The sequence below is a fragment of the Macaca nemestrina genome, chromosome 19 (assembly GCF_043159975.1).
Source record: "Macaca nemestrina isolate mMacNem1 chromosome 19, mMacNem.hap1, whole genome shotgun sequence".
Classification (NCBI taxonomy): domain Eukaryota; kingdom Metazoa; phylum Chordata; class Mammalia; order Primates; family Cercopithecidae; genus Macaca; species Macaca nemestrina.
This window is the reverse complement of record NC_092143.1, coordinates 11,375,535-11,403,159: the sequence shown is the minus strand read 5'-3', so window position 1 is coordinate 11,403,159 and position 27,625 is coordinate 11,375,535. Positions and strand designations below refer to the sequence as shown.

The 27,625-nt window shown below is 34.7% G+C and overlaps 1 protein-coding gene and 1 pseudogene across 7 annotated transcripts in view; both read left to right on the top strand.

Moving 5' to 3' along the window:
• The window catches only part of LOC105476956 (coiled-coil domain containing 102B), a 300,439-nt gene that overhangs the window by 47,947 nt on the left and 224,867 nt on the right, over positions 1-27,625 (top strand). For all 7 annotated transcript variants that reach the window (XM_071085208.1, XM_071085206.1, XM_071085209.1 and 4 more), the window contains exon 4: positions 1,583-1,691. In XM_071085208.1, the coding sequence (XP_070941309.1) occupies positions 1,583-1,691 (109 nt within the window). The remainder of the gene's footprint in view (positions 1-1,582; positions 1,692-27,625) is intronic.
• On the top strand, positions 20,278-23,251 carry LOC105476955 (succinate dehydrogenase cytochrome b560 subunit, mitochondrial pseudogene; annotated as a pseudogene).

Sequence of the window (27,625 nt, the reverse complement as noted above, 5' to 3'; positions counted from 1 at the left end):
GTATATTAGTTAATTATGAATACAATAACTATGTGACTAACAATCACAAAATCTCAGTGTCATATAACAATCAAAGTGTATTTACCTGGTGCTCAAACATACAAGTTCTTTTCAAACTTTTGTTTCTGTCATCTCTGCTAATATCTCATTGTCAAATCCTAGAATTGAGGAATGAGGAAAACAACTCTGTCCGTGGAAATGGAGGAAAATCAATGAGTATTTATTTATTTATTTATTTATTTTGAGACAGAGTCTCGCTCTGTAGCCCAGGCGGGAGTGCAGGGGCCGGATCTCAGCTCACTGCAAGCTCCGCCTCCCGGGTTCCCGCCATTCTCCTGCCTCAGCCTCCCGGGTAGATGGGATCACAGGCGCCACCACCACGCCCGGCTAGTTTTTTTTGTTTTTTTTTTGTTTTTTTGTTTTTTTTGTAATTTTTTAGTAGAGACGGGGTTTCACCGTGTTTGCCAGGATGGTCTCGATCTCCTGACCTCGTGATCCGCGAGTATTTCTGAATAGTAATCAAATCTACCTTACAGATAAGAACAGGCCAGCTTCAAAGGTCAATATGTGTTCATTACAACCAGAAATAAAACAATTATCAATGACTCTAACAGACATTGTGGGCAAAAAAAAAAAAAAAGAACAAAAATCCAGTGGTTGGTGTATTAAAGGACAAAATTTTTTATTTATTTTTTCTTTTTTTTTTTGAAGCCGAGTCTCGCTCTGTCCCCCAGGCTGGAGTGAGTGGCGCGATCTCGGCTCACTGCAAGCTCGGCCTCCCGGGTTCCCGCCATTCTCCTGCCTCAGCCTCCCGAGTAGCTGGGACCACCGGCGCCACCATCCCGCCCGGCTAATTTTTTGTACAGACGGGGTTTCACCGTGTTCGCCAGGATGGTCTCGATCTCCTGACCTCGTGATCCGCCCTCCTCGGCCTCCCAAAGTGCTGGGATGATCGGCGTGAGCCACCGTTCCCGGCCTAAAGGACTAAATTTTAATCCTAGTTCTGTTGCTAGTTCTACAAATAGAGAAATTAATTTCAGTTATTTAGAATAATTTAAATAGGATCCCAGTGAAATTTCTTTTTTACAACCAAATTTGAAATACTTAAAATTATTTTTAGATCCCCAATAAATGACTATTTTTTAAGATTGTTAGGTGGCCTGTTGGAATTCTGTGTCATTTCAAATGATTTTTTTCATTCACATACAGCCACAATATGAAGATGGATAGAATACCATGTTAAAATTAGAAACATGTATATCCTCCTATGTAAGAAAATATTATGAGTGAGAGGAATTGAGAGGCATGCATGAAATACATGGAAGAAATCAAGCAGAATGTTAATACTGGCAAAGCCAAATTAAATATACGTAATCTACTGTAAAGTTCATTGTCAGAATAATAAACTAAAAACGTTTTATTCAATATTTATAATTTTTTAATAAGTTGCAAAATGTTTTCTCTCATTATGATCAGATACAAATATCAAAAATTAGGAAAATGGTTATAAAATTGAATGCATCCTTGAAATTATTTTACAATTGAAGCTGACTTTTTTTCTTTTAATTTTAAAATTATTTAGAATGCGCACAGCTTTGGAAAAAGAAATAGAGAGGCTGGAGTCGGCTTTGTCTCTATGGAAGTGGAAGTATGAAGAACTGAAAGAATCAAAGCCAGAACATGTGAAAGAGGTATGAGGGAATATGATGTAAAGGAAGAAATGAAGCCTAGCTTTTTCTCTCTTTGGATATGTAAACAAGTGGGCAGAAAGGCACAACAGACCAGAGGAAGGGAGGTTAAATACTGGAATTTCCTCTACAAGAGCAATATTTGAAATCACTTGTCAATAGTGAGCTTAGTTAAATTCAGACAATATATATGACATCTTGTTTGTATTTATACATTTGTGGCAGTTTTATATTGGTAATTATTTATTTTCAAAAATCTCATTGCATATATTTATGATATAAAAATGATATTTTGATATACATATTGGTAGTTAAATGGTTAATGATTAGCTACATGACACAATTAATTATCCATTCTAGGCACATTAGAGCAGATGGTTAAAGATATCCTCTGATAGCACACCATCTATCATAAGTGACTTTATCTTATTCTTTCATGAAGCAGTCTGATAATATCAATTTATCTCAGGTGTATTGAGGTTCTTTTCATATCAACATTGTAGTTATTTGGGATCAGCCACTTGCCAGAATACTTTTCTTTTGCATTTCCATCAATAAAATGCCATCATGAACCTTTCCCATTTTGATGATTTATTATCGTTTATTATTTAAGTAATATTAATTGTACATGTTATGTGTACTAAAGCATGGTATTACATAAGTGTGTGGGAAAGAATAATGAGTAAAGAAAAGAAAAATAATGGGCAAAATATGACTATTTTCACATGAGTTAACATTTAGTGGGTGTGTGTGCAGTATAAATATATATACACACGTATACATGTATGCACAAACATATACATGGATATATGGATCCATAGTATTTACATGCACAGGAACCTCTATCTGGGTATGACATTCAAAATGCATTGATGTATACTGGAAAAATAGTTCATGACACAAGAACACATTATGTTTAGAATATGTGTTTATGTGCTCTATAATATAATGGGTTCTAATTTTGACTGAAAAAATTAATATTTAAGATGCAATTAGTGGAAAATTTGTTAAAAAAAGAATGCATTTACTACCTCTTGCCACTAGTGTGCAGTACAGACTTGATAATCTTAGTTTCGTAAGCCTTTATTTGAGTAACATTTATGTAGCAAATATACTGAAAAAGTCAAGTTTTTGAGTTGGTTTAAAAAGCAATACGTATATTTGAAAATGTTTAATGTTTTCTGTTCAGACATGATTTTTGGTAGCAAAGTAAGTGAGAGAAAAAATAAAAGTATGATGTTATACAGTGTAAGGTAGATCTGTATTTGATGACCATTCAAAAGTATTTATTAATACATATATGATACTTTTGATAGATAAAATGCTGACAGGGTTTCAGAACAGGAGAAACCTCAAAATTGTGAAACTTTTGTCTTTTGAGTGCATATGTCAGTTAAATGAACCACAAAGTTGAATAATGAACTCAATGAATGTAAAATTTTGTAGACGTTGAAAATTTATAAATATAAAGATCAAACACTGTTTGAATTATTTATATGGAAAAATTTTTTAAATATGTCTTTTCATTCCTAACAAACATTTCTGATGTTCTTAGGTTTTTTTTTTTTTTGGAGAAATGTGTTGTATACACATGTTTAAATGGTTTTTGTAAAATAAGGTTAAATTTTTTAAAATGTTTAAAAACTAAACAAACAAGACTACTTAGAAGGAGTTTATTTATATATTCCTTGTTTAATCATTTCTTATAATGGGTTATAATAGACAATAATTTTAGGCTACATTTAGAAATAGTATTGTAGCACAAGTATAAGCGTAAAATATTCAAAGTCTCTATACAGTTGATTGACAATCAGAAGGTGTGTCATGATTCGTTCTTTAAAATTTCATGTAAATTATTCTTTCTTACTCCCTTTTTCCTCAAAGATTCTGATAATGACCTTTGCATTTATCATAGCTCATCATCTCTATGAATATTTGAATACAAGTGTAATTTCTGTTGTAGATGCCAAAAATGTTAAAAGCAAATACATGCCTGTCTAAGAACTGGTGATGGAAAGATTAGCAATTGTTAAAGTTGGAAACAGATGTGCTTAATAGACCTAGATTTGTAAAAATGCATTTGAAAGTCTGGTGTGCTTTTAGAGGGAAATCATTCTTCAATTATTGACATATAGAGAAGAGAAAAGATAAGAATTTAATTGCAAAATCTAAGTGTTTAAAATACAACCAAAATAATGTATAGTAGAGGTAATTATATCCAAAATGCTGTTTCCATGCTGAATTTAATACTTATTCAGCTTTTCCTTTGCAAGTCTGTCTATATTGATTCAGAATTAGATTATGAGTTCTGAGTGTGTGAAAAGGATCATTTATATGAAATTTCATGGTCTAGAGGATCAAACATTCATGTAAGTAACATTGAATACTCATAATTGTGGTTCCTCATTTTAACAATCAGTGACTCCGATTCTTTCCATAATGGAAGAGATTCTCTGCCATATGTGAGAATACTTGCTAACATTTAAAAATTAGTCTCAAGGTAACAAAAATTTAAAAAGTAACTTTTAATTCTCTTTGAAAATTGTGAGCATTTGCTTGGGATGTTCTAATATATTTTCTTAATAAGTCATCTTTTTGTGATCATAATGTGCCTAGCAGCTTATAATTTATAATATTCCCTCAAAAATATGTACGAATACTTATAGAGACACAGGCATTGTTGGGCCCCTTTATGTCTTACATTGAAGCCTTGTTTTAAACACCTCAAAATACCTTTCTGATTTGGGAGAAAATAGAAAATTAGAATTACTAAATTGTATGTAGCTAAAATTCTACACTCACACCTTACCTTTTTAAAACATGTGGCATATGGGAGCTATTCTGCATACATCAAGGCAGGGTCGTTGAAGACAGTTATTAGAAATAGGTGTATGGTGGAATATTAGTGCACTTCTGAGCTCAATGCTAATTTTGAAACATTGACTCTTATTGCTATTCCTGTGGCTTAAATAAATTATTCCACTGAAGTGGCTATACAAATTAATGTATCTTATCAATTCTGCCTCCAAACTGTATCTCACATCATTCTTTCCATCCCTGCTACTTCTCCAGACAGGGCCATTATCATCTCCTTGTTTTTTCCTTCCAGGTCTATTTACTAACACTGTTGACCTATTTAAATTCATTTTACACCCACTAAGCAGCATGATATTTCTAAGAAATTACATCGGATTGTATTAGCCCATTGTTGGAAACACTTCAGTGAATTATCTATTACTTAGTAGATAGCTGCCTTCCAAGTAATTCAGCAGTCTAAGGAAGTTCACATTCACCTGCCGAAACCATCACAGGCTGATGGTTCAGTGGATGCCCACTGACACCACTCTTTCCTACCCTAACTGCTGTAACAAGCAATACACTAAATCCCAGTAACACCCAATAGGTGATTACTGTTGACTCACATACAGCCCTATCTGTGTTTGGAAGGCAGCTTTCTCCATCTATCCAGTGACTCTGCTGTCCTTCAGGTTCTCAGAGGTTCACTCAGTTGGACACTAGTCCATCTGATCAGAGATTAGAAAAAAGAGAGAAGGGAAGATTATGCAAGGATAATTTATATGGGCCAGGCTTGAGAGTAGCATGCATTATTTCCACTTATAATTCACAGATGAGTACTCATTTGTATAGCAATACCTCATTGCAAGGCATGTTGAGCAATGCGTTTAAGTTGTATACCCCAAAAGAAAAAGAAAATGGATTTGGTAAGCATCTAACTAGTTTCTGCAGCAAGAGTCAATACGTTACATGGTATAGTCATACTTACTAATGTCATATCTTATTAATAAATGCATTAATTAAGATACGCTTTCATTAGTGTGGATAAATACATTTTGAGGACTTTGGCTTATATTTAAGGGAGAGTGGGCCTTCTAATCCAAATCTCTCATATTGAGAGTTTGGCTTACCTCTGGAGAGCTGGGAAGTGGAAGGCTTTTGTTTCTCCCCCCAAGGAACTTGCCCTATGTCCTTGAGAAAGACTGAAGAGTGAGTGCTTCTCAAGGTATATATTTCCCAAAGAAATGGGGAGAGAGGAAGGATAAGAGCTACCTGTGATGAGTTTCCTCTTTTAAACTCACCAACCAGCCAATTCCCTCTTCCTTCTGGGTGGTTGGAGGGAAAGATACTTGGTTGGAGTCTGAAGAGTGTTGTGAGGACAGCTGGCCATCCACAGGGATGGGTGTTTTGAGTGGAGAAGGTTTTCTCCTTGTACCATTCATCATGGCCTACATGGCTTCATTTCTGCAACACCTCTTTTGTCCTTTCTTTGTCATTTCCCCCTGCCCATGCTTACCTCTTGCTACCCTGGCTTTCACTCATCTAATCAAAGGAACCAAACTTCTTCCTGCTCAATGGCTGGGTCCATGCTGTTTTCCTTGTTGAAAATATCACACACCTCACACCTCTTTCCCCTCCTATGCCAGCCACACCTTGTGATTAACCTCAGTTTGTACATCACTTCATTAAAAAAAAGTCTCTGTCCGAAGTATGTTTCCTTTCCTATTTTTTTTTCAAAGCAACAAGTAATATTTTAAAAGACTTTATCAAACTGTGTGGTTATTTTTATATTTGTTTACTGTTGCCTTCCCCATTGAACTGTCAGCTTCATGAGGATATAGATCATGTCTGCTTATTCACCTCTCCATACTCAATGATGAATAAATGTGCTTAATATTTGTGATGAATAGTAAATGAATGAAGTACTGTACTAATACTTTTCTTAATAGCTATAAATGCTTACATTTCTAAACAGAGGCTATGGGATAGTGTAAGGTGAGTAGTTGACTTCCTGGACTTGTCTTTTATTAGTAAATGAGTCCACTGCCCTCCATCCCTAAGGATTTTAGATTTTCCAGGGTACTGAAATGAAGTCTTATCCATCATGAAAATCTGTTCAGCTTGTTCTCTGCATGACATAAATTAGCTTATCAGGCCAAAGAGTGAGGCAGATAAAACACCATGGTAGAATTCTGCAAATGAATATAAAAATGAAGCATGTGGGATACCACTTTACTGATATAAGTACCTTCAAGACCTTTTAAACAAACGTAATTAAGAATAATATAATCACTGAATTACATAAGTCGGAATTAGTTAAACTACTAGGGGATAATTTATAGGCATTGTCAAGGTAACTCTCAGAACACTGAGATGACTTACTTAACTCTAAGTCTATTATAAGGATTATGAAATAAATTTAGGCTTTTCAGAATCTACTTGTAGTAACATCAAATGATGAAGAAAAAAGAGAGGTTAAGTTAAGCAATATCATTTTAAAATTTAAAACACAATAAAAAGGAAACAACTCATATTTAATTAGTCTAGACAGTTAATAGGTTGAGGATAATGATAAAAGTAGACTAAAAATATATAAAGAATGAGGTCTCTAAGTGAGTTACACAGGTAATTACCTCACACAATGGCAATGTTTTATACCGTGGGGAGCATTTGGTCTATGGAATATCTTTATTTTATATTTCAGATGATGGGATAGTTTCCAGAGACTAATGTTCATAAATCCAAAGCTTCTGTTTTATTTTCTCTTAACAGAAGTCTTTACAGACACATTCACTTAAGACAATTCCATAAAGATCCTCCTCTTATTAAATGGCATTAGTCATTTTACCTAGAAGACCAGTTTTCGTGTTGAAAGGGAGATCGGACCAGGTCTCCTGCCTTCTTTTCTTCTCCCGGGAGGTATGGCCACTTCCCTCTCCCCCACCATGCACGGACATCAAAGGTATTGATTGTACACAAGGGAATGAAAAATCAGACTGAAAACAAAGGTATATTCTCCCTTTAAAAAAAAAATCCTTTCTCTGTTATAAATATATGTGAAATGATAAATTTAAAATTTTCCATTCTTTTCATATACATTATATGTCAATTTTTACTGTAAAAACATCCCCTTTTATTTTATTTATTTGTTTGCCTGCTTTTTTCATGAGACAGATTCTCGTTATATTACCCAGGCTGGATTGCAGTGGCATAATCATAGCTCGCTGTAACCTAGGACTCCTGGGCTCAAGCAAACCTCCTGCTTTGGCCTTCCACAGTGCTGGGATTACAGGTGTGAGTCACAGTGCCTGGCCTTTTTTCTCAAGTATATAATTTAAGCGCAAGGAATCTAAGGTCAGGATTTGATAATTTGTTAGAGTTTGGCGTGTTTATATACAGTGAGATAAAATTGATTATATGGGGAATATGGTTGAAAAATGGAGAGTATTCTTTTTCCTTGTTAGAACATCGGAATTAAATATGGTATAAATTATGATGCACTTCTATATTTCTGCCAGTTTTAACTATCTTAAGTTAAAGGGTAGTTTATTATGGTTAATGGATGTTAACATTAATATTTCATAACCACACAAATTCTTTGAAGAATAATAATCAACTTCCAAAAGATATGTGTACAAACTCACCAATAAAAATTACAAATATTTTGTATAAGACATATGAAATCTGAAATTTTAAAAATTCTATGTGTATAGTTCACTAGTGTATCCTGAATAATAATATTTAGGCACTAAATGGCATAAACACAGTCATGAAAATGAGCCATGCATCAATGAACAGAGAAATTTTGATTCCTTTGGATGAGACAAGATAATGGTAAAAACATTCAGGGAATTGAAATAAAACAAAACAAACAGCAACCCAAAACAGGAAAGAAAAAAAAAGACACAAAAAAATCCCATGAAGCCACCACCTTTTTGATCGAATGTGGGCTACTGGAATATTAACATTCATATCAAATCAACATTCCAGCCAACAGATTTTCTTAAGATGCAAGTATCATGTTTCTGGTTTTCAGCCACTTCTTAGTTAATCATTATATCTTGCTGAGCTAAATTCTTGCTTTAGAAAATTTCATGGACTACTGGTCACCCTCCAGAGAACAGCACTTGAATGAGGCAGCACCAGGATTGTATCCAGGATAGCAGGTCAAAGTGTCACAAGTGCTACTTGTGAAATGAACTTGGTTTAGCTGCTCTAATGAGAAGGGACTATGGACTTGGAGAAGACTCACAGCACCACCATCACCTCTCCCGGGTTGTGAGTGTCCTAATTAGTAGCTATAGATTTAATGAGAGTTAAGAAATCATAAGGCAGTTTTAGCTATTATTTTTCCAGAGATCATCTGGGAGATTTGAAGACATACAATGTCATCCTTGAACTGAAGGTATTCTTTGAAATGCATTTTAGATTGTGTAATTGTCACATGAGGCAATACTTCTTTGTAATGTAGTTCTGAAGCTATGATCAAAGCTAGAGGAAGATATAATTCTTTATCTATATTAACACATCTAATGTGTACAAAATGAAGTTCTCATGGAATCTCATAAGGTTTCTCACATGGATAATCTGAATGTTATTTAAAACAGTTAAAAATTCTTTAATGCAGTTGTACTGAATTAACAGAATCCATTAGATTCAACTGAGAAGTTCTTTGTTGTTTTAAATACATTTTTGGGGATTTTTTTTCTAACTGATTAGAGATGCTTCTCTGATTTCTTTGCTTTGGGGAAGCTAATTATTTTTACATATACATTGAGACCCGCTGCTTTGAGATATCAGATTGCAAAGCTAGAGGATATTATGGAGATCCCAAAGACCAACTATGACTGTTAATTTTATGTGACAACTTGACTAGGCCATGTGATTGACATTTGAATCCATAGGTTGAGTAAAGTTGATTGCCCTCCCCAGGGCAAGTGGCACCCATCCAATCAGTCAAAGGTCCAAACAGAACAGAGCCTGAGCCTCCATATGTAAGAGGGAACTCCTCCTGCCTGATTGCCTTTGAGCTTGGACATTGTTTATTTTTTTATTTTTTTCTGACTTCAGATTGTAATTACACCATCAACTCTCCTGAGTCCCCAGTTTGCCAGTTGCAGATCTTAGATCTGTGTGTACTTATAATCTCTTAACATACAATTACAGATATAATATCTCTAAATATATATAAATGTGTTTATATGTCCATACATGAACACACGCACACACACACACATGCACGCACACACACATCCTATTGGCTCTATTTCTCTGCAGAAGCTTGACTCATGCAACAATCTTACTGAAAGAGCCACAACTTGACCTAAGTGTACTTGCTGCAGTGCCAGCTTCTTCCCACTCATTTTTTTCTTCTTTGACTAGGTTTATTATTGGCAGTGAAAGAGCTATGTGTGCTTCTAGTTTGTAATTTCAAATTTGAAATGAAATAGTCATCCCTTGGTATCTGTGGGGGATTGTTTCCAGGATCTTCTGCAGATACGAAAATCCATAGATGTTCAAGTCCTTTACATAAAATGGCATAGTATTTTCATATGACCTATGCACAGCCTCTCATATACTTACATTGTATCTAGATTACTTATAATTCTTAATACACCATTTTCTAGGTTACTTATAATTCCTACACAACATTTCATGCATGTGGAGTCAACATAGCATTCTGGCACCTGGCAAATTCAAGTTTTGCTTTTCAGAACTCTATAGAATTTTTTTTTCTGAATATTTCGGATATTAGATAGATTGAATCCATGGATGCAAAACTCATGGATATGGAAGTATATACTTTATTTAACTTACTATTTATATTGATTACTAGTTTGACTTAAAATAATTTTTATATGTATTGTTGAAAAGATATTGTGCTAGCATAACAATACTTGATATTTGGTTGATTTATTTTTAATTTTGTTTTTGAACGAAACCATTTTTGGTTTTACAAAGGAGAAGAGGTGCAATTCCTCCTTGGTAGGTTCACAGTGAAACTAAAACAGTTTGAGTTTCAGGTCCCCTTTCTTATCCAGACCTCTAGTATGACTATGACAGAAGTCCTAGCAGGATGTACATATGATCACATGTGTTTTTGTGCAATTTTCATAAGATAACTGAGACACACATGTTAATATCTGTGTCTGTTTCCACTCTGACTTCTCACCCAATATTCTTGCTTTCTTCTCTGATTGACATCAATGAGCTGTGGAAATATTTGTGATCTTTCCAAGTTGATGTTGAGTTGAGACTACATACAGTTTGTAGATAGTGAAATGTATTTTTTATTTGTTTCTGATATATATTTAGTCAATATGAAAGTTCTCCCATTTCTAAAATGTACTTGATAATGCACCATACTTTTAAATGAAAATTACATAAAATATACCTTTTAAAGAATACCTACATTTGGGGGATAGAAACTTCAAAGAGTGAATATTCCAAATAAGAAATGGACCTTTGTGTTACATTGTGATCTTACTTCTCTCAATTTCATTCTCAAAAAATGATCAACTTTTGGAAAAAGTCTGGAAAAAAGACTAAATGCTATCTATGAAAAATGGTATTACTATATCACTCTCGTACTAAAAGTTGATTAGAGTATATAAAGCCAAAAAGCTAGGAAAAAGTATAAAGCCAAAAAGCTAGGAAAAAGTATTAGTCATTTTAAAATTATTACTAGAACTTTTATTATGTTTTCTAGATTTTATTATGTTTTCTGTGATTTCTTAATGGTATTTGTGAGTTTTCTAAAATTTGCAAATTGTTTTCTCATTTCAAATATTTACTTTTATTCCCAATTTTTCTTTATCCCCAAATTGTAAAAAAAAAAAAAAAAAAAAAAAAAAAAAAAAAAAATCTGACTCGATGAAACCGTTGTTTATGGTCGTCTGTATTCCTTTAGGTTAACCCCCAAGACTCCATTAGGCGGCCCTCTTCTTCATAGTACTGTGACCCATTGCACACGTGCTATAAGCACACACACTTATAACCAAGTGTGTGTTTGCACTTCCGCACACGTGTGATCATATTTACATTCTGCTAGGACCTCTGTCAAGCTCCTGTTAGAGAACTAGACAAGAGAGGTGCCCTGAAACTCAAACGTTTTTAGCTTCACTGTGAGCCCACCTGTGCAGAGGAGGAATTGTACTTCTTCTCCTTTGTAGAATAAAAAATGGTTTAGTTCAAAAATGAAAATAAAATCAAACAAATATAGGTATCTTTATGTTAGCATACACCTTTTCTTTTTTTCTTCTTTTTCTTTTTGAGACAGAGTTTTGCTCTTGTTGCCCAGGCTGGAGTGCAGTGGAGCCATCTCAGCTCACCGGAACCTCCGACTCCTGGGTTCACGCCATTCTCCTGCCTCAGCCTCCCGAGTAGCTGGGACTACAGGAGCCGCCACCACGTCCGGTTAATTTTTGTATTTTTAGTAGAGATGGGGATTCTCCATGTTGGTTAGGCTGGTCTGGAACTCCCAACCTCAGGTGACCCACCGGCCTCGGCCTCCCAAAGTGCAAGGATTACAGGCGTGAGCCACCACGCCCGGCAGCATAATACCTTTTCTACAATACATATAAAAATTATTTTTAAGTTAACCCAATAATCAGTATTAACAATAAGTTAAATAAGGTATATATCTCCTCCATGAGTTTTGCATCCATGGATTCAATCAATCTCAGATCAGAAATATTAAAAACAAAAATTCTGTAGGTTCTAAAAAGCAAACCTTGAATTTACCAGGTGCGGAAGTGATTATATACACTTGTAATACATGCCTTTTGGCCTGTAGGGTGTAAATCACCCTGAGGACAGAAACCATCTTTTTTTCTTTAATTTTATTTTTTAATATATATTTTTAAGTCTTTGTGGGCTCCTGCTACCTCGGGGTCTGACTCTTAGTAAGAAGTGATCAGCAGATGCTTGAAGATGGGCTTAATGCAAGTAGATAAAGAACGCTTTAGGATATGGGAAGGAAAGTTGCTGAGAATTAGCACTGCTTATTTTAACCTATTCACTATTGTTCTTTTGTTTTTTTCTACTTAAGTGGCTTTTGCTGCTGCTTTGTGTTTGCATTGTTCACAGGAAAAGGCACAAAGTCCCTAAAAAAGAAAGTGAAATTTTGTCAGTGATTTGGTTGCAGAAAATATTTGCACAGGTCAGACTCCTATTCCTAAAGGCTTCAGAAATGTCATATGTGATGGGAGAGTTAGGGAATGTGTTAACACATTTTAAGACACCCCATTAGCAAAAGATTTTATAAGAAACAGAGTTTCCAAGACTAATTTATTTGCATACAAAGTAAGCAGCATCATGTTCAAGCCCCACTGCAAGATTGATACACAGAGTTTGAGGTTAGGAAATTCCTCTTTGAACCACACACTCAATGTTAATTTATGAATATGTAAAGAGGTGAGAGAGTAGGGTTTTTTTGACTCTTCCTAAGGTAGGGGTGTCAATAAGACGAATTAAGAGGTGAAAGCTCTTGTTATGTTTCAGATCATTTGATTAAGAATGCTCCAAGCAGAAGCTCTTTAAGATTTAAAATTTAGTTAGAAGGCATAAATGCTGTATTCCTTTTGAATAAAACAACCTCTACTCTTTACATATTTTAACAGATTTATTGAAATATAATTCTCATACCATACAATTCACCCACTTAAAAATACAGTTAAGTGGCTTTTAATGTATTTATGGAGTTGTATAACTAATACCATAATCAACTGTAGAATATTTTCATCAGTCCAAGAAGAACTCAGTGTACATTAATAGTCACTTCTTATTTCTCTGCAGCCCCAAGAGCCTGAGAATACCATTGACTAATTTTATGCTGTAGATTTCTCTATTCTGGGCATTTCATATAAATGGAATTTTGTGACCTTCACTTTAGGTAGGTTTTCAGAGTTTCTGTAATCTGCTATGATAGCACTTTTTTCTGTCACAACTCAATAAAGAACATATACATAATGTTTTTTAAAAAAACCAAATAGCTTTTTAAAATATATATTAAATAGTGTAATTTTCTCTTTCTCATAGGAAAAATGTTAACATTCAGGTGTGTGTTAGTCATGTCTGAGGCAAGAAAAAATTTTTTAAATATTATTTTTCTTAAATGAAAACTTTAGATTTGGCAGGAATATAGGCCACTTGCTTGTGTTTGGTAGAGAAGGAATGAGAGAGAAAAAAACACATTTTAATTTCTAAGGCTTTCCAGAAATGTAAGATCTTTCATTGTGACCATAGTTGGCAATATTTCTTTTTTACTTGATAAAATTAAATCACATACTTTAACTTCATAAAATATTCCCAAACGTGAATATTTTTCTTTAGTTTTATATTGCAGTAATTATTGTACAGCTTTAGGCAATATTTAATTAAGAAGTAAATAGTGTTAATTCTTTTAAAACTCTATTTGTCTATAGGAAAAATGTAAAACATGCTTTTCTTCCGAATATCATTTTTTTCTTCCCTTAAGAGACACAGTCTTGCTCTGTTGCTCACACTGGAGTGCAGTGGCACAATCCTAGCTCACTGAAGCTTTAAACTCCCTGGCTCGAGTGATCCTCCCACCTCAGCCTCTAGATTAGCTGAGACTACAGGCATGCACCACCACAACTGGCTAATTTATAATTTTTAAAATTTTTGGAAAACGGTGTTTCTCACTGTGTTACCCAGGCTGGTCTCCAACTCCTGGCCTCTAGTGATCTTCCCACATTGGCCTCCCAAAATGCTGGGATTAAGGGTGTGAGCCACTGTGCACAGCCCCACTAACTTTCATATCCTATTATTTCAGCTTCTGTATTAGCTGAAGGACTCAGGGTCGTGGAGCGGGAAGAGAGAGGGAGCTCATAGAATAATCTGTGAAGTTTAAAAAGTTTATAAGTGATAAATTAAAATGGTATCACTTTCAAATATATACCTTGAAGATGTTTCTACACAGCATTTTCCTAAAATCACAATCATGATTTATTTTATAGCTGTGATTGATTCAAATATTATGGATATATATGCATATATATACACATATATTGTGTGTATATATATGCATGAATGGACACATTTATACACATACTTATACAGCATACACACACATACAGTATATATATACACACATATACAGCAAATATAATGATCCATTTTTTATTTTTTCTTTATTTTCTTTTAAATAATGATATGTATATATGAACAAAAAGCATTTATATAAATTTATAGCTATTATTCTACATTAAATAAGTATTGTAGAGTTTATTTTGCATACACATTTTTGCTTTCTTTCCTGCTCCACTTACCTTGTATCACTCTCTGCAGATTCCTTTATCTTCCTAATGCTCAATACAAAACCATATGCCAATATGTATGAATAACTATATACTTATATACTCATAGTATATGTGTACATATAACTAAAGACAAATACGTACAGATACCTATAGTATTTTGTAATTTTCATGTACTGGATCACATGAATGGTTTTCTTACTCAACATCTCATGGCCAAAATTCCAAGGAAACTAGTGACATTGAATGGCTTCAGAATGTTTCACAATGTGATGATTCCACAATTTATTGAATTATTTTCCTAATGGTGAACATTATTCTTTTTTTCCGTCTTTTGTCGCTGTGCACGATTTTTCAGTAAACAACTCTGTGCATGTATCATTAGACTCTGAAGCTTTGATTTTTAGTCTAGTATTTTTTAATACCTCAGTTTAAGGTATGACGAATGCCCTCATGCTAATCTACTTCAGGAAATCTAATCTCAGGTTTTGATTTAATCTATCTGGGATTCTCCCCACTGTCCTCAGGAAGGTGTCTCAATTCTGGAGAGGAACATATTGCCATAGACCTGAAGGTATCTAATCACTTTTGTTACCTGTGATGTCTGCACATGATGAGCCCTAATAAGTTTTGATTAGATGCTTGTCATTATGAATTTTATCTTGTTGAGTGTTAAATATTTTCATCGTTTTATAATTATTCTTAACCTTTGTTCTGAGTCCTAATTCCATTACTTGGAAGCATATCTTTCATGTCTTGAAGCTTTTAAGTCTTGTTAGTTGAGACCAGAGTAGCATTTAGCATCAGCATCAGCATCAGCAACAGATCTATTTTCTGTCACCATAGATTAGTTTGCATTTTCTAGAATTGTATAAAAGTGTAATTCTACAGTGTTTACTTTTTTCTTCTATCTTCTGGTACTTAGCATACCTGCATAGAGATTCATCATTGATATGCATATCAAATTGTCTTTTTTTCCCTGACTGTTAACACTTTTTTCTTGATCACTGGTTTAAGCAATTTGATTGTAATGTACATTGATACCACCTTCCTATTTCTTATGCTTGGAGTTTGTTAAAATTCCTGGATCTTCAGGTTTCTACTTTTTATTATATTTGGAAAATTTCTGGTCATTATATTTTTCAAATATTTAACTTCCCCTCCTCTTTGCCAGGAACTCTATTTACAGTATATTAGGTGGCTTGAAGTTGTTCTACCATCTGCCCATTGGCAGGCATTGAGGTCTCACTAGGGTGGGCTATTGGGAAAGTGCTGGAGGATGTTAGGGAGTTTTGATCAATGGGTTGTATCCATCACTTTGAGGTATGCCCCAGTTTTCCAATGTTATTCTCTGTGATTTGGTCATCTATCTTTTCTAACAGGCACCCATTGAAGTAAGATTTCTACCTTGCTGCAGAGAAAGGGAGAACTAGAGTTGCTATCTTTTTAAATATATACATTTTAAAGAGATGGCTTTCAGATCTTTGGAATAAATATTTCTGGGATATAAAACTGTCAAGAAACTGGGAAAATATTTATTCCTTAAAGGGGCAGATAAATAATTTGCAAGTTTTTGTTTTTCTTTTTAAAAATACATGCTCCAAGAAAAGGGAAATCAGGGGCTACAGTCACAAGTAAACCTGTCTGAAGTTTTGTCAAGCTAAGAGGAACATTAAGTTTCTTTTGATGACTACCATGCTTATTTTATCACTTGTGCTTTCTTTTTCTGGAGCAGTTTAAATGTTGTTGTTTTTTTTTTCTGCATTATGTGTTGTATTTTTCTATTTATTTCATGACATGTAAGTTTTGATTGGATGCTTGTCATTATGAATTTTATCTTGTTGAGTGTTAAATATTTTTGTCATTTTGTAATTATTCTTAACCTTTGTTCTGAGTCCTAATTCCATTACTTGGAAACATATCTTTCATGTCTTCAAGCTTTTAAGTCTTGTTAGATGAGACCAGAGTAGCATTTAGCCTAGGGCTATTTTACCTACTGAGTACTGAGACAAAACCATTTGGATGGAGTACTTTACCCAATGGACTGTGAATTATGAGGTCTTCCACTCTGGCTGTTGAGAACGGGGATGATTATTAACTGGCCTTGTGTGAATCCTAGAGGTTGTTACTTTTAATTCTTTCAGATGTTAGTTTTCTTAAAAGTATGCACTGATCACCACCCTGTTGAATACTCTGCAGCCCCTGAGGGTTCTCTCTCTGATGGTGCTCATATTGGTGAGCACTTTGCTAGACATTTCATTTGAAGACTATGACTAAGAAATAAAATTATTTGTTGTGATTCAGTATCTGAAGCTGTTAGAAATAAATAACTCAAAATTCAAGGGAAAATCAGGCATATTTTTAGATTAAAAATGGAATAATAGAAAGTGATTGATTTCTAAAGGAGCTAGGTATTTGCCAATAATTTTACAAAATAACCTCCTCCTACTGATTGAACAAATTTATATAATCAACTCTCTCTAAATGTATATGTTATAGATTGATAAACAATCACATAAAGAACCACACACCATCTTGTATTTCCTTATCTGAAATATATGCTAGATAACTTCTTGATAAACTACAAATTACATTTCTCAGATCAATATTCTGAGCAAGTCATAATGAATTATCTGTTGACCATGTGATATCCTTTGTTACCTTGTGGATATGTCTGTTAAGAAAAATAAATAATTATTTGGAACTCTAATTGGCTTTTTCCTGGCCTTTCAGTGACTCTGTGAACAAAAATCAGCCATCGGCTAAAATGTGTAACCTTGGATTGTTGAAACAGGCACTGAACCTTCACTTTGACTCCATTGAGTTAGGGATTACAGAATGGCAGTACTGATTTAAAATAACCCTTTCAATGATTTATAATAGACACAGTAAGGATGTATTACTTTTCATATTTTTTATTTATAAAAATTGTATGATTCAGTAGTTCAACCCTTGGATGAACTGCCATCCATATTCATCTGCACCCCCACAACCATATATAGAAGCAAAAAGTTAGCCTCCTATTACATATATGTTACAAAGTTCTATGTCAAAGAGTAATAATGTCTTCAAGAGGTGGCAGATTCTCTTAGTGAATCACTAACAGGCAAAAAGACTTTAGACTAATAGATCTTGCTCTTTAAGATAAACCAGAAATCTTTATGCTGGGCTACTCTCCAACTATGCCTATAAATAAAGTGGGCGTAGAGTTTACTTTTTAAAATGTTTTATTATGGAAAACTTTGGCTGTGTACAAAAATACAAAGAATACTATAATGAACCCCAACATTTCCATCAGCCATATTTAATAATTTTAATCTCATGAACAGTATTTTTTGTCTATATTATTCCCATCTGCATTTCTACCTTACATTATTCTGTCTGGAAGTATTACAGCATGTATCTCAAAACATAAAGACTTATTTATCACTAAATATAACAATAACATTTTAAACCAAAAAAATGAAAAATGATTTGCTAATATTAAATATTTAGTGTTCAACATTTCCATTTACTAAGAAATATGATTTTAAAATTATTTACTTTATTTGAATCAGAAATCAAATACAGCGCAGCCATCTTGATTGGATATATATTTTAAAGTGTGGTTTATATATATATATATTTATATCTATTTCTCCATTTCTCCTTTTTCTCTTTTTATAATTTATTCATTAAAAAACTAGATCATTTATCCCGTAGAGTTTTAATGTGCAATACCCTGTACTGTAGTACTGTTTGCTATTTTACTCCTACAAAATGAAAGTCTCCTACAAAATGAAAGTCGAATTTAAAGAGTTTGGTTTGATTCAATTTCAAGACTTATTCATAGAAATGTGTCAGTGTGTTTCTCTATTAGGAAGCACATGATATATGATTGTGTCTGACTGTGGTATTAGTAGACTGATATTCATTGCCTAGAACCATAGATGAATCAGGAGTTGCAAAGCTGTAATTTTCCAGCTCAATTATTTCTGCCCAAGCTATTATTTGGAATATTTAAATAAAGAGAACTTCATCTCATATAATATTTTGTTCATTTAAATAAGTCAGGACACATAATAAATTTACATTCTCCCCAACCCCGCCATTTCTTTAACCAAGTAACAAAATAATGAATTGGATCGCTACCATTCTTCAATGTTGATCAAATTTGATAAATTTTTCTTTTTTTAGTATCAATATTAAGACATGGATTTAAACTTATTGGATGTATTTCATTCTATTACTGTATTATCCTTACTGATATTCAAAAGCTACCATATTTAGAAAGCAGGAACCTCTTTATATTGTCTATTGAGTGCAATTGATGTATTAGTAATAATATATCAATTTTTTTATAGATTTCTCACTTCATAGAATGACAAGATATACTGGAATCACCCTGTTTCAGACCTGGATAAAGCAAACTCTTTAGAGTCCAGGGTTCTTTCAGTGGGAAACATCTTAAGACCACAATCTGTGCATACATATGTGCATAGATACTGAGATGGTCATTATTTCTAGGCCATTTCAGTGGAAAGACTGGGAAAAATTGTAAATATATTGAATTATTTTTGCCTCTCTTTATTGGTCATAGTTTCTAAAGCCCTTTTTAATCTATCCTCATTATTTTTGGATTTTAGCATTTTCTTTCTTTTCATCTTTCCTCAAGGAATCATCTGTTGCACTAATTCGCTCTTCTGTTCCTTCTAGTTTATTCTGAAACAATTTTTCTTTTCTTCTATTTTCTATTCTTTCAATATAGAAGAGACAGAAAAGTACAAAGAAGAAAACAAGAAAGGTCACCCAGAGAGAAGCATACTGAGATTTTTGTGTACAGTCAGCTCATTTAAAATACTGATATTGGGATCCTACTGCTGCCTGCTTTTTCATTTTCCATGAAAATAAAACCTGACCTGAAGTGTAATGATTTTTTCTTTTATTTCTAATTCTTTCCTGGGTACTGTTACATTTTTCTAATTCCTGGTTTTCCTGCATCATACTATTTATTGTTTTAATAATGTTGTTCAATTGCATTAAAAATTAGTTCTGTTTTTCTTTTTCTATAGTGGGCATATATCTTCCACTGCTTCATTGTCAGTAGCATACTTTCACTATCTTTAAAACATTGTTTTTATCTTTTTGTCCTTAATAAGATCATATATGATTCAACTACGATTGTCTTCTGTTGCTCATTATGGCATGAATTAATTTTTGTACTGATAATAAAAAGATTGAATCTAGAAACATTTTCTGGCTTCACTGCTTGAGAGCTGACTATTCTTAATATTTTCATGGAATATCCAAAATATTTCTTGTTCTTTCCAAATATTTCTTGTTCTCGCCAAAAATGCCTGACTCTGGATTATTTCTTTTCTCTGCTTGTATTGCCACTATCCCATCAATATTGCCACTATTCCCATCTATTATCAGTATTCTCTTCTCAGTAGAGGGTGTGTTTTTGAAGGAAGCTTGATGTTTTCTGTTTTGCTTTGTTTTGTTTATGAAAGTATAAAGGATAGGCTGGGCGCGGTGGCTCAAGCCTGTAATCCCAGCACTTTGGGAGGCCGAGACGGGCGGATCACGAGGTCAGGAGATCGAGACCATCCTGGCTAACACGGTGAAACCCCGTCTCTAATAAAAAATACAAAAAAAAAAAAACTAGCCGGGCGAGGTGGCGGGTGCCTGTAGTCCCAGCTACTCGGGAGGCTGAGGCAGGAGAATGGCGTGAACCCGGGAGGCGGAGCTTGCAGTGAGCCGAGATCTGGCCATTGCACTCCAGCCTGGGTGACACAGCAAGACTCCGTCTCAAAAAAAAAAAAAAAAAAAAAAAAAGAAAGTATAAAGGATTAACACTTTCCTAGTTCTTTAGGGTTTACCACTAGCCTATTCCATTCACTCACAAATCAGGTTGTGTAAAAATGTGTGAACTCTCCTAGTTGTATTTACTGTTCTCACATTGGCCTGACACACTTGCCAAGGCATGACGATTGCCAACTGAAGGGTTCCCATATTCTCACGTCCTCCTTTTCTTATATGTTCACAAATAGATGCTGATCTTCTGCAATTCCTGAGGTGTCAGTAGATTTTCTTAACCTACTTATGTCTTAGGGTTCACAGGGATAACTTTTCACCTCATTTTGTTATAGGCATCTACAATTTTGGTTTTGTTAAGTTCACTGCTCCGACTGGTTTTATGGAGAGACTTGCAGACTTTAGAATAATTACCATCATCATACCACTGCCATCTCCCTATGATTCCTCACAGGAATAGGTATATGTTTTTTAATTCCAGATTCACAACTTCCATACATAGTTATTCATAAATTAATCTGCCTAAGGAAGTACTTTGCAAGCAAGTTTTCCTTTCCTATATTAACTTCCATCCACTTTTCAAATGAAGGGCATACTCGTCTCTTTTTCTCAGTATTATTTTGAAGCATTTTGTGAGAGTGGAAAAACACTTGGGGTACTTAATAGAGAGATATCAGATCCCCTGGAGCTCAGAGAGATATGTTGAAATATTGTTGTTGAGAAATAAACTAATCAATGGGTCACAGATCTTTGGCATTTCAGGTGGTTTCTAATTTTCTCTTTATAAGAATATAGGAATATGATCTACCAGACTGGTCAGCTTATAAATAATAACAAATAAATTTGGATATTAGATAAAAATGTGTCTTTGTCATGTATTTAGAAGGATAGTTAATAAAACACAACGACTCTGATTAAATAAAACTTCTTCCATGTCTATCTAACATGTGTGATCAATTTTCTTAATGCCTACATTAACAAAAGAATAATTCTTATGTCATTCTATCAGTAACTAATTTCATCCATAAACACACAAATTAATTGAAAAAAGGTCACCTATCTCATTAAGAGATGCATTTCTAGTAAATGATTAGTTTATATTTAATAATTATCAAAATCTGTACTATCTTGTTTATTTTTAAGCAATTGTATACACATAACAATTATTAGGGTAATTCATTCCAAAAGAAACTTTTAAAAATATTTGGGGTGTTATAGTAATAATAGATACATACATACTTTATACCCACAGTTTTATTGCATATTATAGAGTAAAAACTTTCTCAGGTGTAAACATTTCACATATCATGGTATGATAATCTGGAGGCAATGGGATAATAAAAATTGAGGGAATAAAATAACAATATAAAATTGTAAGTAGATGATACCAAATATCACATTTCTATGTTTTTAAGATGTCATTGCTTACAGTAAAGTGTGATATAATCATTCTATTTAAAATGTCAACATGTAGACTTTTGTCCAGGCCAGATGCAAGATGGTTGTACTCTTGCGAAGACATGTTGGCTGTCATTGCCTCGGAGCCCAATTTAGCCCTCTGCTCTATATCAGAAAAGCTGCTCCTTTGGAAACCTCAGTCAAAAAAGAGATGGAGTGGCTCTGGAATAAGAACATAGGTTCAAACTGCCCTTTATCTTCCCATAGCACTATCTACAGTTGGTCTATTCCCATGGCGATGTCCATTTGCCACCATGGCACTGGTATTGCTTTGAGTGCATGGGTCTGTCTTTTTGGTATCGGCCCTTTTGCTCCCCGGGAACTTTGAGTATTATTTGAAACTTGTGAAGTCCCTGTGTCTGGGGCCAGCACCGATCCACCACAGCTAAGTTTGTACTCCTCTTCCCTCTCATGTATCACACCTGGAGTGCAATCTCACACTTGATGTGGTATCTGGGAATAGCCTTGAAGCCCAGCTACATCAGTCTAGAGTGGCTGTCTTGGTTCTTACTGTGTTGTCGTCTGTAGGGCTGGCAGCTATATGAAGAGCTGATGTTCCCAACGTCATCTTTGCACACACTATTAAGTTCACGTATCTTCCCATTTGTCACTCTTATCTCCAGTCTGGGCCAAGTTCTCCTGATTTATTTAGATCCTTTTGGGCTTTCAGATCCCCTGGAGCTCAGTAGCAGTAGATCATAGTGGTGGAAAAGGGTCCAGTTTTACCCTTGTTTCTAAATATGGAGTGGCTGCAAAATCTTCCCTTTTCCTGCCCACAACTTGCCTACTCTGGGCATAGAAGCACTTATTCTCTCTCCAACTGGGCTTTGATTTGTGCTGAGTCAGCTTTTGGCTCCTTCTCCCTGAGACAGTGGAAACAGACAGCTCTGTGGCCTCTGTCCTGGGGGTTGGGGGTGAGACTTTTGGTGCCACTGCCTATGGGTTGTTGGCCTAAAGGACAATTCTGTTCATTGGTCATAACCCATGCCTTTAACACCTACACAGTGTTATAGAAAGAAGAGAGAGGAGAGAGTGGAAGGGAATTAATCTATCCCAGCTGGAGGGAGATAAAGAGGGCTACTTAGTTCTTGGAGATGCCATTTTGGGGAGAAAATATATCGCTTCTGGCATAAGACAGAAATCCAGACAACTACCATTGAATATATTATTTCTCAATGATATTTCCTTTTATTGCATTTCCAGAAAAACAAACTTCTTAATTTCATGCTTCCAAGTCCATATACCATTTTTTTTTCTAAAACTGAGTTAAAATACTCATTTTATGAAAAGTAAATATTTAAAATTCACTAAAAATTTTATTTTTGAGTTCAAATAAATAAACCATTTTAACAAAAACTTTAAAAATTAAAAATACATTGGTAAGAGAACAAAAGACCATTGAGATAAGTGATTTGACATCCTTATTTTGACTTGAAGAATACAATAACTTTTTTATTTGTTAAAGCTAAACATTCTTCAATGTATTTTCTACCATTCTCTAAAGTTAAGGGAGGGAATTAGGTAAAATCTACTTGAAGGGATTGTGGCTAAATTTTTTGAAGCAATGATCTAAGGCATAAAATACTTCTTTGTGGCTTATATTCCCATTTGAAGACTTCTCTTTGCATTGATAAATAATACATGTTATTTGGAATCTTAACCTTGCTGTCACATATTTCTGGTCCCACTGCATTTGAGTCTACTCTTTGGACATATTTCCTCCTTACGTTCCTCAGCTTTCATAAGGATATATCGCTACCAAAACCTGACCAAATGTAAAATACTTGCTCATATACCCTTACGCTAATTGATATTCAATACTTATCTCAAGAACCACATTAAAAACATGTGTACCAACATGAAGGCAATCGGGAGAGCTAACAAAATTTATTGACCAAGGTCAATCTGATCACAATTTCAAAAAATGACCCAAACTTAAGTGTGAAGAAAAGATTTGGGGGGTGAGCATGATGAGGAAACTGTTATGAGCCTGTTACAGTAATCTAGATAGAAATATTCACGTGTCCTGAGCTTGGTGGTGGAGGAGGTATGTTGAGAAATATGCAGGTGAAGGAAGTGATAATGATTGGTGATTAAACGAATGTTGCAAATGCATGAAGATTCAGGGGAGGTGACACAGAAAGAGAAGATTTCTGACCTTATCAGCCAGGTGGACATTCACCAAGAGAACACAACAACAAGAAGAAAAATGTAAGGGAAAAAGACAGTGAATTTAGTTCTGAATATGTTGAGGTTGAGTTGGAAGTGTTTGGTAGGATTATGGATTTGTGAATGTAGAAAGGAAAGTTGAACAATGAACAGAGAGATGATGGCTTAAGCCATGACAGTAGGTGGGATGACTCTGGGTTGGAGCACTGAGGATTGACACCAAGCAAGACAGAGAGAAAAGGAGAAACTGCACAGAAATCCAAGCAGGAGGGTGTTGTGGGAAGTCAGGGACCCGAATGGAGGGACCGGCTGAAGCCTCGGCAAAAGAACATAAATTGTGAAGATTTCATGGACATTTATTAGTTCCCAAAATTAATACTTTTATAATTTCTTACACCTGTCTTTACTGTAATCTCTGAACATAAATTGTGAAGATTTCATGGACACTTATCACTTCCCCAATGAATATCCTTGTGATTTCCTATGCCTGTCTTTACTTTAATCTCTTAATCCCATCATCTTCTTTGTAAGCTGAGGAGGATGAATGTCGCCTCAGGACCCTGTGATTGTATCAACTGCACAAGTTGGTTGTAGAGCTTGTGTGTTTGAACTATATGAAATCTGGGTATCTTAAAAAAAGAACAAGATAACAGCGATGTTCGGGGAACAAGAGAGGTAACTTTGAACTGGCCACTGGTGAGCCAGACGGAACACAGCTATATTTCTCCTCTTTCATAAGCAAATAGAAGAAATATGGCTGAATTCTTTTTCTCAGTAAGGAACATCCCTGAGAAAGAGAATGCACCTGGAGGGTAGGCCTATAGACAGCCCTCTCAAAGGGAGCCATCTTTTATGGTTGAAGCCGAAGGGATGAAATAAACCTCAGTCTCCTGTGGCGCTCCCAGGCTTATCAGATGGAGGAAAATTCCTGCCTAATAAATTGTGGTCAGACAGGTTATCTGCTCTCAAACCTGTTTCCTGATAAGATGTTATCAGTGACAATGCGTGCCTGAAACTTCATTAGCAATTTTAATTTCTCCTCATCTGGTGGTCCTGTGATCTCACCCTGCCTCCATTTGCTTTGTGATATTTTATTACCTTGTGAAGTATGTGATCTCTGTGACCCACACCCTATTCGTGCACTCCCTCCCCTTTTGAAAATCCCTAATAAAAACTTGCTGGTTTTACCGCTAGGGGAACATCACCAATCCTGCCGACATGTGATGTCTCCCCTGGACACCCAGCATTACATTTCTCTCTCTTGTGCTCTTTCCCTTTATTTCTCAACCCAGCCGAGACACTTAGGAAATAGAAAAGAACCCACGTTAAACATCGGGAAGCAGGAAAACTATTCTTTGTATAAGCCCAAGGAAGAGAGTCTTTGAACAAGGGCATTGTCAACAGTGTATAATTCTGCCAAGGATTCAAGTAAGGGCAGAACTGAATTTTGTGTGGTGGAAAGTATGAGGAATGCTGGTAGCAGAAGCGAGTGAGAAAGTTAAGTGCAGCAACTCTTTCAAGGCACTTGATGGTAAGAGGAAACAAAGAACTTGAGTGGAAGCTCCAAGACTGGATAAAATATTATCCTTTTTGTTAATCTGTTTAAGTTCCTTGTAGATTCTGGATATTAGACATTGATCAGATGGGTAGATTGTAAAAATTTTCTCCCATTCTGTAGGTTGCCTGTTCACTCTGATGATAGTTTGTTTTGCTGTTCAGAAGCTCTTTAGTTTAATTATATCTCATTTGTCAATTTTGGTTTTTGTTGCAATTGCTTTTGGGGTTGTAGTCATGAAGTCTTTTCCCATGCCTATGTCCTGAATGGTATTAGCTAGGTTTTCTTCTAGTTTTTTTATGGTTTAGGTTTTATGTTTAAGTCTTTAATCCATCTTGAGTTAATTTTTGTATAAGATGTAAGAAAGGGTCTGGTTTTAGTTTTCTGCATATGGCCAGCCAGTTTTCCCAGCACCATTTATTAAATAGGGAATCCTTTCCCAATTGCTGGTTTTTGTCAGGTTTTTCAAAGATCAGATGGTTGTAGATGTGTGGTGTTATTTCTGAGGCCTCTGGAAACCATCATTCTCAGCAAACTAACACAGGAACAGAAAACCAAACACCGCATGTTCTCACCCATAAGTGGGAATTGAACAATGAGATCACATGGACACAGGGAGGGGAACATCGCACTCCGGAGCCTGTCAGGGGGTCGTTGGGGGGCAGGCAAGGGGAGCGAGCAGCAAATCACCATGAAACATGTATACCTATGTGACAAACCTGCACATTCTGCACATGTATCCCAGAACTTAAAGTATAATCATAATAATAATAAAGAAAAGATTATCTTTTGACCCTTGATCTCCCACACTCCCTCATCCCCAACCGAAATGGAAAGTATTGAGCAATTACATGTTAATTGCTGAAGAAACCAAGAAAATTTCAAGATACACGAGATAAACAACTCTTAGAATGAGTTTGCCAAGTACCCTGAAGGTATGAAATTCTAAGTACAACTGAAGTGATTAGACTTTGACTTTAGAAGAGATATTTAAGTTCTTTAAAAGAGTAAAAGATTTCTGTAGAGACATGCAAATTTGTATATTTCATCACAGGAAGTTGGAGGTCCTTAGCTCCTATTTCTCCATGAAAGAAGTTGAAAGATTATTTGTTGAAAGTTATGGGAGAAATGCTAGATTTGGTGTTTAGGGGATATTGAATAATTCTACATGGTTAATAATATTGACTTAAATATTTGGTGAATGATTTCCAAAGAGCACAACTTTGGAGTCTGCATTAACTACTTAATCCTTTTAGATCATTTTGAAGGTTAAAATGTGAAGCAAAATGACAATAGGGTATGTTACTTTCTTTGCCTTTTTGTAATTATTTTTCTTTTTCTACTATATATGAATAAGAAAATACTTTATGTTACACAATACTTTTGTTTCTTGGAGATCATCTTCAGTTTTTTTCCATTCCATGCTTATCTGAATATAGAATACACATTTATATGTGGTACTGATAATTTTCCAGAAGTGAATTATAGCAGATATTTCTGAGATCAAGGATATGGCAAATTGCCTGGTTTAAATTTTCATAAACACTGCAATAAAAACAGAGGATTTTTAAACAGTGATTTTGGAGTTATATTATGGTACAAACACAGAAAAAAGAGAAGGTTTACCAGAGAATAAACTAAACAAATATTAAATAAAAGGACAGGAACTTGGAAAATGCTTTCTAATGCTGAGTAATTCACCTCATAGAGTACTTTCTATTTCTGTCACTGTCAACTTAACGAATGCGATATATCAGTTGTGGATTACATTCATAATTCCACTAAATTAATCATTGTTAGCATCTATATGTCCACTGCTTTAAACTTCTCAGCTGCTAAATAGATTTTCATTACAAATCCATTAATCTAAACCTAAATTTGAA